This window comes from Rhincodon typus, chromosome 17, assembly GCF_021869965.1.
Source record: "Rhincodon typus isolate 14 chromosome 17, sRhiTyp1.1, whole genome shotgun sequence".
Taxonomy (NCBI): Eukaryota; Metazoa; Chordata; class Chondrichthyes; order Orectolobiformes; family Rhincodontidae; genus Rhincodon; species Rhincodon typus.
Window position 1 is genome coordinate 9,750,045 of NC_063348.1, and position 12,922 is coordinate 9,762,966.

A 12,922-nucleotide genomic window follows, 5' to 3' on the forward strand; every position below is an offset into this window, starting at 1 on the left:
AGACATACACACACATACAACAGAGAGGAGACATACACACACACACATACAACAGAGAGGAGACATACACACACACAACAGAGAGGAGACACACACACACGCACATACAACAGAGAGGAGACACACACACGCACGCACATACAACAGAGAGGAGACATACACACACACACATACAACAGAGAGGAGACATACACACACACACACAACAGAGAGGAGACATACACACACACATACAACAGAGAGGAGACACACACACACGCACATACAACAGAGGAGACACGCACATACAACAGAGAGGAGACACAAGATACACACAGACACACATACAGCAGAGAAGAGATATATCCACACACGCAGGAGAGACATACAACAGAGAGGAGACAGACACACATACATCCGAAGATCCGCCGATACCACCTCCAGAACGGACGAGATTCCGGTATCCGCTTTCCACTCCCCCCCTCCCCTCCTCTCCTCTCCCCGGGATCCTGCCGAATTACATTTGTCCTTTCGCTTATTAAAAACTCGTACGCTGCTTCTGAACATGTACGAAACGGAGATGAAACTGAAGATCAGAGTCAGGCGGATCAAAGAAGGAAGGGAAATCCGAGGTGCGTAGAGAAACTTCCTTTTTTAAAAAAAAATTAAACAAAAGGCGAACTTTTACGACTGAAGTTGCCAGCAGAAGCGAGTTGCTGCGACTGTATGTTTTTCTTGATACACCATTTGTCAGCTTGAGCACGGGCCTCTGCTTGCTGCTGTAGTGGTGGTGATGGGGGTGTTTGTATGTGTGTGGGGGGGGGGGGGGGGGGGCGAGCATGTGGCATTGACAGATAAGAGGCAGAGGGTCCTGAGGTCAGGACCATGAATGGCTCGGGAGCCAGTGTTTGTGTGAGCTCTAGCCCTTGTCTCTTGTTCCTGCACAGTCCTTTCCTTTTCCGCAGGCTTGAATGAGGCAGAGCGGATGGTCACAGCGAGTGACGGGTTAAACAAGGGATCCAGAGTTAACTGTGGTCTTCTTCATAAAGTACAGTGTGACAGCTGAGAGAGAGAATGCTTTGTGAATTATGTAATGACAGTGTACACCCTGCAGAGGACACTCTGTTGACGAATAGCATGTTGAAGCAATGGTGAGCACACATCCCCTCTTTGTACCTTATTGCTGCTGGGAACAAAAGGGAGAGGAGGTAGCATTTTGATTTAAATGTTATTGCTCGAAGCTTAAATATCCCACCACGGATGAGCACAGACCGATGCTCCTTACATCTGCCTTTCTGGGGCATGTTTGAGTAAACCACAGAGCTACTGATGTCATGCCTCAGGAATGGTATTAGCATCCCAAAAGCTCGCTATCTAATCGAGCCAAAAAAAAAACGCGCTCCAGATGAAATGATTTATTGGAACAGTTCCATGGCAACACAACTCCTGGACTGATGTCAGAAAACTGGACAAGTGTTTTTTTTTGCATGGTGGAGTGGGGGAGATATTGTTGCTGCTGGAAGATGTACGGCTGGTAAGCTTTTGTCTGATGGAGCATAACAAGTGGTTGAGCTGTCGACTGAGAAGGCAGTAGAAGTAGCACACTGTTCTCCTGAGAGTGATAGACAGAGATGGGGCCTACTGCAACATGATGTCATCCAGCTAGCTCACAGCAGGCTTAGAACCAGCTGTAACCAAGTGCTATTGTTGAGGTCTAACCTCTTTCCTCAAAAAAAAGCAGCAGGCAGGCTTGTGAGGAAAGCTACATATTCTTTATCACAATAGGATATTTGATTTGGGTAGCATCTTTATCAAATCATTGTTATGCCTCGTGACGCTGCTCCCTCAGCCATGAGTTTTAAATAGCCAGCCCTTTTTGATTTGAATTATTATTGTCACGTGTATCTAGGTACAGTGAGAAGTTTTGTTTTGCATGCAGATCATACCATACAAAGTGCATTGGGGTACTGGAACAGAGCAAGGAATACAACATTACAGGCTGCGCAGAAGGCACACAAAGAGAGAGATCAACATTAAATTTAAAATTTGAGAGGCCCATAATAAAGGTGGGAAAGAAGCTGTTCTGCACAGAGCCCACAGCACTCCACAGGGCAAATGATTGCCTGAGTTACTTTTTTTTTAGTTTGAATAGTATAAAAACTATATCATGGCATAGTACAGCACAGAAGGGGTCAACTGGCCCATCATATGGGTGCTAAGTTTTTGAAAAAGTATTTACCTAGTACCATTCCATTGCTGTTATCCCTTGGCCCTGAAAGTGCTTCCTTTGCTGACATAAATGCAATTCCATTTTGGAAGTTACTCTTAAAGCAGCTACCATTGCCCTTTCAGGCAGTACAGTGTGACTCCTGACAATGTGTTGCAGAAAAATAATTCTCGTCATTGCCCCTTATTCTTTTGCCAACTGTTTTAAATGTTAGAGGTTATTTTTTGCAACCCCAGTATTGGGTTCTATTCCTTGGAGGCCAATCTAAACAGAGTGCAGTTATTGCAGGTTTTAATGAGGCTGTTGAATGTTACTTTGAATTTGATTTACACTCACTAGGCACAGAGACAGGAAAGACAACTCATTGTTTGTCAAGAGCTGAGCTTAAGTTTGCAGTATCCCATTTACCAGCATCATTTATAGACCAAGATTGATGCTTTCCAGTCAGCTGATCTTGTTAGTTAAACACATTTTTGTAATTTTTCCTTTGTGAGTAGAAAGGGACTGAAGTTTAAAAAAAGCCGCACCCCATGTACTTAAATGAATGTATACATCGTTTGTCAGGACAGTACATGATTTATAACATTCACATAAAGCATTGTTCAAACAACAAGCTTTCCGTTGTTGCAAATTTTCTTTATTCGACATGTTTAGTTTGCACCTCAATTTAGGTCCATCATCCACTCGAAAAGTTGACATAACTGAAATACCTGGCGTACTTTTTCAGATAGATAAACACAAGGTTCAGATAGTTTTCTGAAGAAGGGTCCCGACCTGAAACGTCAACTTTCCTGCTCCTCTGGTGCTGCCTGGCCTGCTGTGTTCCTCCAGCTCCACACTGTATTGTCTCAGGTTCAGATAGTGTTTGTGTGTTCACGTTTTTCCATATGAACTTCAGTGTCACATGCATCGTGTTAGCTCATCTGAAGACAGTGGAGATGTTGCCACTATTGGCCTCAGCACCTCTAGATTAAGGGGGTGGTTGAAGGTGGAATCTCCCCAGGTTTAATCTTCTTAAAAAGGAAGACTTGTGTTCATGTAACACTCTTCATAACATCAGGGTGTCATAATGCATTTGACAGTTAATGAAATACTTTTTGAAGCATTCTTGCTGTAATCACCATCCCACATGGACATTGCATTGTCGGCACTAATTATCGTGTTGCTCCCCCCCTCCACATACAGAATATTTTTGCCATAAATCACTCTCTGTACTCAGTACATGAAGAATGTGCACTTAAAACATTTGGAACCTTTCCACCAGCAGTGAGTGATCACTTTAAAATACATCTAGTGAGTAACAAACCCACGCCAATCATAGTTTAAAGTTGGAAAACTCTGATTTGGTCATCTTTAAAGGTGTGAAATCTGTTACTGATGAGAAGTTTACACTAAGGCTGTTTGTGTGACTGTAATGTTGTTGTGTTGTAATGCTTGTGAACCGGTGGCTCAGGTTTGCGTTACATTATTGAACTCTGATCTGACTGGGAGAGTTGTTCCTGTTTCTTGATCCATATCTATCCCAAACCCTTCGAATGTGGAATTAAATAAATGAACACTTGGACATTGACAAGTCACTGCTGACTCATTATGCTTTGCCTTGCTCCCTAAGCCAAGGTCCAACTGAGAAACACTGCTGAAAACAGTAGACAGTTGGGCAAAAATTTAAAGCAACAAACTCCTTTAATTTGTAACCTATCAGGTTACCATCTCCAGGTTAACTGAACACCAGGATATAATTTAATAGGCTGCCTTCTGGCCGATTCAGTCATCCATGTATTATGTGGGAGTAGCAGAGGTTTCCAATTAAGGAGTCGAGCTAATTTTCAGCCCCAGAATGTACACTGACCCAGCAGCCAAATGATTTATTGCCAGCTTTCGGAGGCAAGGGCAATGACCTGCACCTGTGCTTTGCTTCAATCGTGATGTGATGTAATTGTCAAATCCAGGAGGTGATGTAATGCAACTAAAAGAGCATATTGGAACTGTGGGGGGAGGAGAGCTGAAACACTATACTGGGCGTGGATTCAGGATGTGTAATGTTCCTGTTAATGCGGTGCACTGGCCAATGCAAAATGTGTCGTGTATCTGTGAGCATACACTTGCCTCCCCTTCCCTTGAATGACCATGAATCCTCAGCCTTGCAAAGGAAGTACCAAGTCGCTGAGATTGTATATTCTCATATCCAAAATGATCACTGTACTAGAATCTGAATTTTGCAAAGCACAACATTGTTTCGATTCCTTCCAGTGACGGATTATGAAAACTTTCATTTTAATGTGTGGGCAGTGCTGAATTCATTGCATTTAGTGGAAAACGAAAACATGAAAATGAAAGTAGGGACGGTTTTAAAGAAAAGGACTCAGGAAATGGGTGTCATTTATTGCCCATCCCTAATTCTGTTTGAAAAAGAGATGGTGAACCTTTCTTGAACGTTTTGGGTTGACTGACCCTTCCTCAGAACCTCATATCTGAGGAAGGGTTGGTGGACCCAAAAAGTTAACTCTGATGTCTCTCCACAGATGCTGCCAGACCTGCTGAGCTTTTCCAGCAATTTCTATTTTTGTTTCTACTTCTGTCCATTGTCCATAATCCTTCGACCCATTTCTAATTAGAAATCTATCTCCTCCTTAAATGTACTCAATGTCCCACATTCCCAAGAGGTTGCCGGAGTGCTGTTGATGAGGGAGTACCAGAATTTTGACCCGGCAATGATAAATAATGGTGATTTATTTTTAGTGTGGGACAGGTGACTTTGAAGGACACTTGGAAATGGCAGTGTTGAATCGGCTTCCCTTGATCTTCCATGATGTGGAGCTGCCAGTGTTGGACTGGGGTGCACGAAGTCAGAAATCACACAACACCAGGTTATAGTCCAATAGGTTTATTTGAAATCCCAAGCCTACGGAGTCTCACTCCTGACATTTCACCTGACAGAGGAGCTCCGAAAGCTTATGATTTCAAACAACCCGTTGGACTGTAACCTGGTATTGTGTGACTTCTGACTTGACCTTCCAGATGGTGGAGGCTGCCATTTTGGAAGGTACTTTCTGTGAATTCTGCACCACATCTTGTAGATGGCGCACACTCCTGTCCTGGGGTGTTCTGGTGCTGAAGGGAGCCCGTGTTTAAGATGCTAAGTGGGCGGTGATCAAGCAGATTGCCATGTCCTGGATGGTGTTGAGCTTCTTGAGCATTGTCGGAGCTGCACTCATCCAGGCAAGTGGGGAGTACTCGATCATATGCAAACCTGCGCCTCACAGAGGATGGACAATGAACACGGAATAGTCTCAATATTTGACCTTCTCTAGTAGCCACAACATTTGTGTAGCTGTTCCAATTTAATTTCTGTTAACATTGTCATTCCCCAACAGGGATGTTGATATGCTGATTCAACAGCAGCAATGATGAGAATGTCAAGGGGAAGTGCTCAGGCTTGTCAGAGAATGTTCATTGCCAGACACTTGTGTGGCATGAATTTTAATGTCTACTGATATCAGCCCGATCCCAAATGTTGTCCTCACCTCTTGAACCCGACCCCACCCCACGCAGTCACACCGCACAACAGCATGCAATTTGGCATTCCTGTGCTTTTCTGTCAGTAATATAATCACTCACCTTCAAATTGCTTCCAAACTGCCAGTGACCTCGTGGTTGGTTTCCAAGGATGAGCTCGAGGTGTGATTATACTGTCGGAGTCTATGGAGTGGGTTCATTGTTGATTTGCAGCAACATTTAGAGCAGGGACTGGGACAAAGTGAGAGTAAAACCCCTCGACTGATTTTTCCACTAGACCAAAGTCACCAATGAAGACTTTAGCACCATTTCATGTTTTCATGCGTGGCAATGTCCTTGTGTTTCTTCCTGCAAACAACACCCCCCCTCCCCCCCACTCCACCACCAACCACCTCCCACCTCCCCACTTTCTCAGCTTTTGCTTTCATTTTATTATGACCTTTCAGCAAATTGGATGTGCAGCTGAATGGTTTGCACATACTCTTCCCGGATAGTTTTATATCCTGTACGTGCCTGAGTCTCAGACCCATATGACGAGGGTAGGAAATGATGGCAGCCTCAGTGGGAATTCACTGTACCAGAGGAGGTGAGGGAAGACAAGATTTCTTTTCATATAAAATAGATAAGCACAAAAGATTTCCAGCAAAGAGCTAGGCAGCCACTTGGGCCCAGGAGAGCTGGCCTTAATAATTAGCCTCTGCTGTGATGTAAAGATTCCTTTATTTTTTCAGAGTGGGTAAGGGGAAATGGCTGAGGCGACAGCTGTTAAGATCAGAGTAATTTTCCACATCATCTCTCCTCAGACCTCTGAGGGTGTATTAGAAGGCTGCATAGTGTGCCAGCACTGTGTAATAATCATACGGCAAGCTGACAGACTATGGGGAGATAATAAATGGCCGAGCGACAATGCCTGTATTAAAGCTGCAGGGCACAAAGAGGATCCTGGTTTTCATTTTGGTTTCTTAAGAAGGAAACGGGCCAGTTGCTTCGATTTCGCTTTGTCTTCTACATAAATTGGTAGTCAGTTTCGCACGGAGAAGATGAATTTGAAGCCCTTGAGCGCATCCACAACTCCACCTGTACCCCTAACCTGCACTAATTTCTGATCAGCCATTCCCTCAAAAGCTTATTGATGTACTTTGGTTCCTGGTCCAGCGATGAATGCCAGAATTTTAAAATTCTTATCCGTCTGTGTAAGATCACTATATAATCCCTCTCTGTGGAATCTTGCTAATTCCCAAAACATTCCGATAACTCTGCATTCCTCCAGTTCTGGCATCCTGAACAAGCTCCCACTTCCTTTGCTCTATCCAGTGGTGGCATTAACTTCAACTTTTTGCGATGACCACTCTATGCCTCTATACTGCAAAGAGATTCTTTAAAATGCTGGTTAAACTTCTTTCACCAAGCTTAGTCCATTGTCCTAATATACCCTTAAGAGTCTTGGCGCCAGCACTTTTTGTGTGATAATGCTGCTGCGAAGTACTCTGGGACCCTTCACTGTGTTAAAGTTGTATAAATCTGTACAAATAAACTGGTGTGCATTGCTGTAGGTTTCTTGCAGTCACACACCTCAGTAACAAATTCAGCTATTCATACACCAAGAATATTTGACAAATTTTTAATGGATGGATGCTTTACTCTGATCGCCTTTAGCTCAGCTCATTGTACTCCTGCCTCTAAATCAAATGTTTAAGGCTGCCAGAGATAGTAGGAACTGCCAATGCTGGAGTCTGAAATAACAAGGTGTGGAGCTGGATGAACACAGCAGGCCAAACAGCATCAGAGGAGCAGGAAAGCTGACTTTTCGGGTCTGGGCCCTTCTTCAGAAATAAGGCTGCCACTCCAGTTCACTATTAAGGGAGTGCTGCATTGTCAGATGCACTATCTTTCAGATGAGATTTCAAACCAAATGTCCGGTGGATGTAACAAAAAAAAAATCCATGCATTGGGGTGTTAGCCCTGGTGTGGCCAATATTAATGCATCATTTAACATCACAGAAGACTGTGGCACAATAGTAGTACTCTCTAACTCTCGGCTATCAAATACCCACCAGGCCGTTGGCCAAAGAGAGAGCATTCAACAGGCTGTTTCACAAATCAGTCTGTGAATCTTGCCACCACTTACCCACTAATCCCCAAAGGTGTGTGTGAAAAATACACTGATAATATTTAAGCTCACAGGGGAAAAAAAAACATTGGTCTCTATTGCTCTTTGAGAAGTGCACAAATTAGCTTCTGTGCTCAGTGGTTTGCACTTCAAAAATGCTTTAACAAAAACAAATAAATTGGCTGCAAAGTTCTTTGAGATGTCCAATGGTAGTGAGAGGTGCTACATAAATGAACACTTCTTTCTGTAGCTTGCACCTGGCTGTTGGATGTTGAGTGAAGCAACATGGAGATCATTCTGCTTGTTGTGCTGTTTTTCAGTGCTGATGCTCGTGTCTCTTGGGTCAGAAGGCTGTGGTTTTGTAGCTGTACTTCAAATGTCATCCAATTCAGGGCAGCGAGTGCTCCACTGATACACGTGTTGTTCTTTGCATTCAGATGTTAAACAGAGACACCATCTGGCACTCGCTTTTCTGAGCACTCTTCAAAGTTCTTTCAGTGTTTCAGCCTATATCCCTCTCAGTCACCACTACTCAAGCATTTTCTGGCTATTGTTTGTACAGTCTAACTATACAAATTGAGTGCTTTGTCTCCCTGCATTACAACAGCCTCAAAAAGTACTTAATTGTCTGTCAAGTGTTTGATGACAAGTTGACTGGATGAAAGGTGCAACTAAAATGTAAGATACCTTTTTTTAAATCTTCTTTCATATCACACGGTTGTTGTTCGTGGAGCCAACTAGAAATCAAAGGGATAAAACTTTCAGTCTCCACCAAGACCAGAAGACTTAATAAAAGGGGTTTTTTATTATGTGGGCACTGAAACATTTTGCACATGGTTATGTAAACACATGCTCTGCAGGAACCAGGCAGCACTTGTGCAGGTCTCACAAGGTAACCTCGACTAGGACAGAGCTAAGATTTGACTGGGACTGTAATCTGAGCTATCCAGTTGAGGTGTCCGACCGTGTATTTCAGAAGTTGATCAGATATTTGCAGCAATTCACATTTTGATTTGAGAGAGCCCATGCGCGTGTGCCTGTTTTGTTTTATCATTATGGTTTATAGGAAAAGGGACTTTTTTTTCTGTAGCCAGCTTAATTTACTGTTAAGCACTACTCACTACAGATGATCTCATAGCAATATTATTTATCTACAAAGGTGCATGCAATAAAGGGGAGAATTCACAATCATTTCCTGTCAGAGCTTCTCCCCACCCTTTACTACTTTCACAAATACTGAGATCATCCTGTTTATTGGTTGACATCTTTCAACCTTTCTCTGCCTGGTGGTCTGATTTTTCTGACATCTCGACGCAAAGGAGGGGGAAAAAAAATTGAAAAAACTTGCATTTATTAAGTGCCTTTCATAACCTCAGGGCTTTCAGGGTTGAAGGCGTTCAACTTGAAAGGGTTCAGAAAAGATTTACAAAGATGTTACCAGGTTTGGAGGGTTTGAGTTATAGGGAGAGGCTGAATAGACTGGTGCTATTTTCCCTGGAGTGTCGGAGGCTGAGGTGTGACCTTTACAGAGATTTATAAAAACATGAGGGGCATGGATAGGGTGAACAGCCAAGGTCTTTTCCCTGGGGGAGGGAAGTCCAAAACTAGAGGGCATAGGTTTAAGGTAAGAGGGGAAAAATTTAAAAGAGACTTAAGAGGCAACTTTTTCATGCAGAGGGTGGTGCGTGAATGGAATGAGTTGCCAGAGGAAGTGGTGGAGGCTGATACCCATCTAAATGCCTTTCAAGTGTTGTAATTGTATCTGAATAGGAAGGGTTTAGAAGAATATGGGCCAAATGCTGGCAAATGTGACTAGATTAATTTATGGTATCTGGTTGGCATGGACGAGTTGGACCGAAGGGTCTGTTTCCGCACTGTACAGCTCTATGACTCTAGTCAGTTGCATACTTTTGAAGTGTAAATCACTGTTCTAATGTAGAAAATGTGGTAGCACAGGAAGCCCCCACTAGCAGCACTGAGATAACGCCCAGATCACCTGTTTTTGGTGATGGGGATTAAGGGATAGATATTGGCCAAGGGTTAACTGTTCCTTGAATTAGTGCATTGGGATCTTTTACATTCATCTGAGAAGGCAGACCCAACTTCAGTTTAACATATCACCCAAAAAGGTGGCACCTCTACGAATACCACACTCCCTCGGTACTGCACTGGTGTCATTTTAGATAACCGACATAAATCTCTCCAGCCAGACTTGAATCACCAGTTGTTTGACCTTTACAGCCAAGGGTGCTGCCACGGAACCAAGATTTAAGTGGATGAACTTAACATGACGTTACCAGCTTGCTAGTTTCACTGTTGTATGAGTGCCTGATTGAAGTTCACTTTGTCAGTCTTTCCCCTCCTTTGCTGAGCACCAGAACATGCTGTTCAGGTCCAGCACCAGGAAACTATCATCATATCAAACAACATTGTAATAAAACTTGGATATAATAGGTGATACAATTGTAATTTATAGCTTGTGCCAGAGGTTACTCTGCGGTACAGCTTTGATCTTTCAACTCTGCAACTTAACATATTATACTCCTGTTTAGTATGTTTGATACTAAGGTGTTCCTTTGATTTGATAATTTTACATTTTTATATAAAATCATCTCTGCATTTTCATGAGGCAATGGAACATGTCCAGTTAGTGTCAATTGGAATCTGAAGGAAACGGTGTTCACCTCAACTGAGAAAATGGTTCTCAGATGTTTAAAGGTGATACAAAGATTTTTTAAAAATGCTGTTCTTAACCTCAACTGCAGTCTCTGTTTGCAAGTACTTATCTTCTCGTATCACTGTACTAACACTTTCGTAACGTTTTGACTTTGGATATTAATAACACTGAAAATTGTAAAATGACTGGGTTTCATTTCAGTTCATGTTCCTGGCATCAGTTTTTGTCGATTCAGTTTTACCAGCTCATTTCGTTACAGCAGAAGCAGCTCCTAAGTGCCAGTTATCAATGCAGTGAAAGTGTTTCTGTTGCTGTGGTGGGGGGAGGTGGGGAGTGGAAGTTCTGAGGTCAATGCGAGCGGTCCTCATCAGTCATTAAGGGTTGTGTAAATTTACACTGTGTAACAGGAAAGATTGAATCTCACTCAAGTGAAGCTGTGGTCATGTGGGTTCCGCTGCCAGTTTTTGCATAACGTCATTCAGCTTGCGCACCTAAGAGTCTGTCTCTCACACTCTCTTCCCTCAAACACACTCTCTCCCTCATACACACACTCTCTCTCTCTCAGACAGACACACACACACTCTCACTCAGACGCACACTTTCTCACTCAGACACACAAACACACACCCTCTTTCTCTCACACACACACACACACACACACTTTATCTCTGTCTCTCTCACTCAGACACACACACTCTCTCTCTCTCACACACACAAAAACACTTGGCCCACCTCAAGGGTTTTCTGCTCCATTTAGATGCAGTGCTTTCTATCTCGGGACGTTGAGGCAGGTAGGTAGCCTATTCTGAGCAGGTGGAAGGCTGTTTGTACTAATAAGTCTCATCAACTTGCTTTGCTGGTATTTGATTCTATTCTTTTATTGCACCAATACCAATCTTGGAGAGCTTTTAAGGTGCATCAGTTATGGTTTAACAAATATTTGTCCAGCTGTGTGTGTGTGTGTTTGGGGGCGTGGGGGTGGGGAGTGAGGTGAGAGTGGTGGTACTTAGTGTTCGATGGTCTGAGGGGGGAAAGTGGTTGGACATTGGGCAAGGACGTTAAGGTTAGGGCCAGCTTGTGACATCCCCTCTTGTCCACATAGCCAGTGTATCTCACCATGTCCGTGAAGGAAGTCCGTTCACCTAATTAAGGTGACAATAGCCTGATCTTGTGGAAACATGTTTCACTGTAAGTTTTAGGTATTAGGGAGCTGTAACTGTTCAGTGACCTGCAGGAGTAGGACAGTGTTGACTAAAGGTGCTTCGGGATAAAGCATGTTCCAGTTGGGAGGGGGGGAAAGTTGAAAGAAACAAGTAAGAGATAATAATAAAAACCCTTGTTTGCCTCCTGTATGCCACAGACTTTCAGCAGTTATAACCAAACAAAGTGTATGGTCATGTGAGTATATCTGAATGTCTTTCCTTAAGATGGGTTTGAATTATTGCTCATTCAGGAGGCTGTAGAGTTCATTTAAAGTTTTGCAATCCATGAAGTGATAGCTCGCAGAATCAGGTTTCATGCGAATTGGCAGGACTTCTGTAGCTCAGAAGTTATTTCACAAAATGTTCTTAATTGGAGGAACAGTGTTTGGCTGCCTTTCACTCACCAGACTTGTTAAACTGATCAGGTTGAGTTTTGAGGATTGTGGCAAGGCAGACAATTGTACGGCAATTTGATGTAACAGTGCAGTTATGTTACTTTTTTTTTCTTTTCTTCTCTTGTAGGAGGATTTGCTGCATTTTCCTCCTGTTTCCCAGGCTTATGTGAGGGCAAACCTACCGCTATCCTGCCAATGAGCATCTCTCAGCCATGTCTACCTGTCGCCAATATCGGGCCTACTCGAATCCTACCGCACCTGTACTTGGGGTCACAGAAAGACGTGCTAAATAAGGTACGTTTATGTTCCTAATTACTGGAATGAATAGGACTTTCAGTGCATTATCCTCAATTTTTTAAAAGTTGTCACCTTCCAGCTTTCTTTGATATGAACAAACATGCAAGCAAGGAACAGGAGTGGGCCACATGACTCCTCAAGCCACGCAGTAAGATCGTGACTGATCTTCCATCTGATTTCCTCCTCTGAAACACGCTTGACGAAGAGTTTAAATTGTTACTATCTTCTTATGTATTTCAGTGTCAAACTTGTTTTGGCAATGTGCCTGTGAATCATCTCGAGAATCTTTGCTGATCAGGAGTCCTCCGTGACTCTTTGAAAAAACTTTCCAGCTAGTTCTGTTTATTTGAAGGTGGAAGCTGATCAGAATCAGCAGTTGCACTTCCACATACCATCGGCAAACTGTTTGACTGCAGTGATACTAGGAACTGCAGATGCTGGAGAATCTGTAACAAGGTGTAGAGCTGGATGAACACAGCAGGCCAAGCAGCATCAGAGGAGCAGGAAGGCTGATGTTTC

At 43.2% G+C, this 12,922-nt stretch overlaps 1 protein-coding gene across 2 annotated transcripts in view; it reads left to right on the forward strand.

The window, feature by feature from the left end:
• The first annotated feature begins 293 nt into the window (after positions 1-293).
• Positions 294-12,922, forward strand: part of LOC109918498 (dual specificity protein phosphatase 8-like) — a 25,083-nt gene continuing 12,454 nt past the window's right edge. The window contains exons 1-2 of one of the 2 annotated variants that reach the window (XM_020518432.2): positions 294-611; positions 12,234-12,400. In XM_020518432.2, coding sequence (XP_020374021.2) covers positions 545-611; positions 12,234-12,400 — 234 coding nt within the window. In that variant the 5' untranslated portion in view covers positions 294-544. Of the gene's footprint in view, positions 612-11,179; positions 11,301-12,233; positions 12,401-12,922 lie in introns of those variants that run through there. The other variant, XM_048607024.1, reaches the window with a different exon arrangement.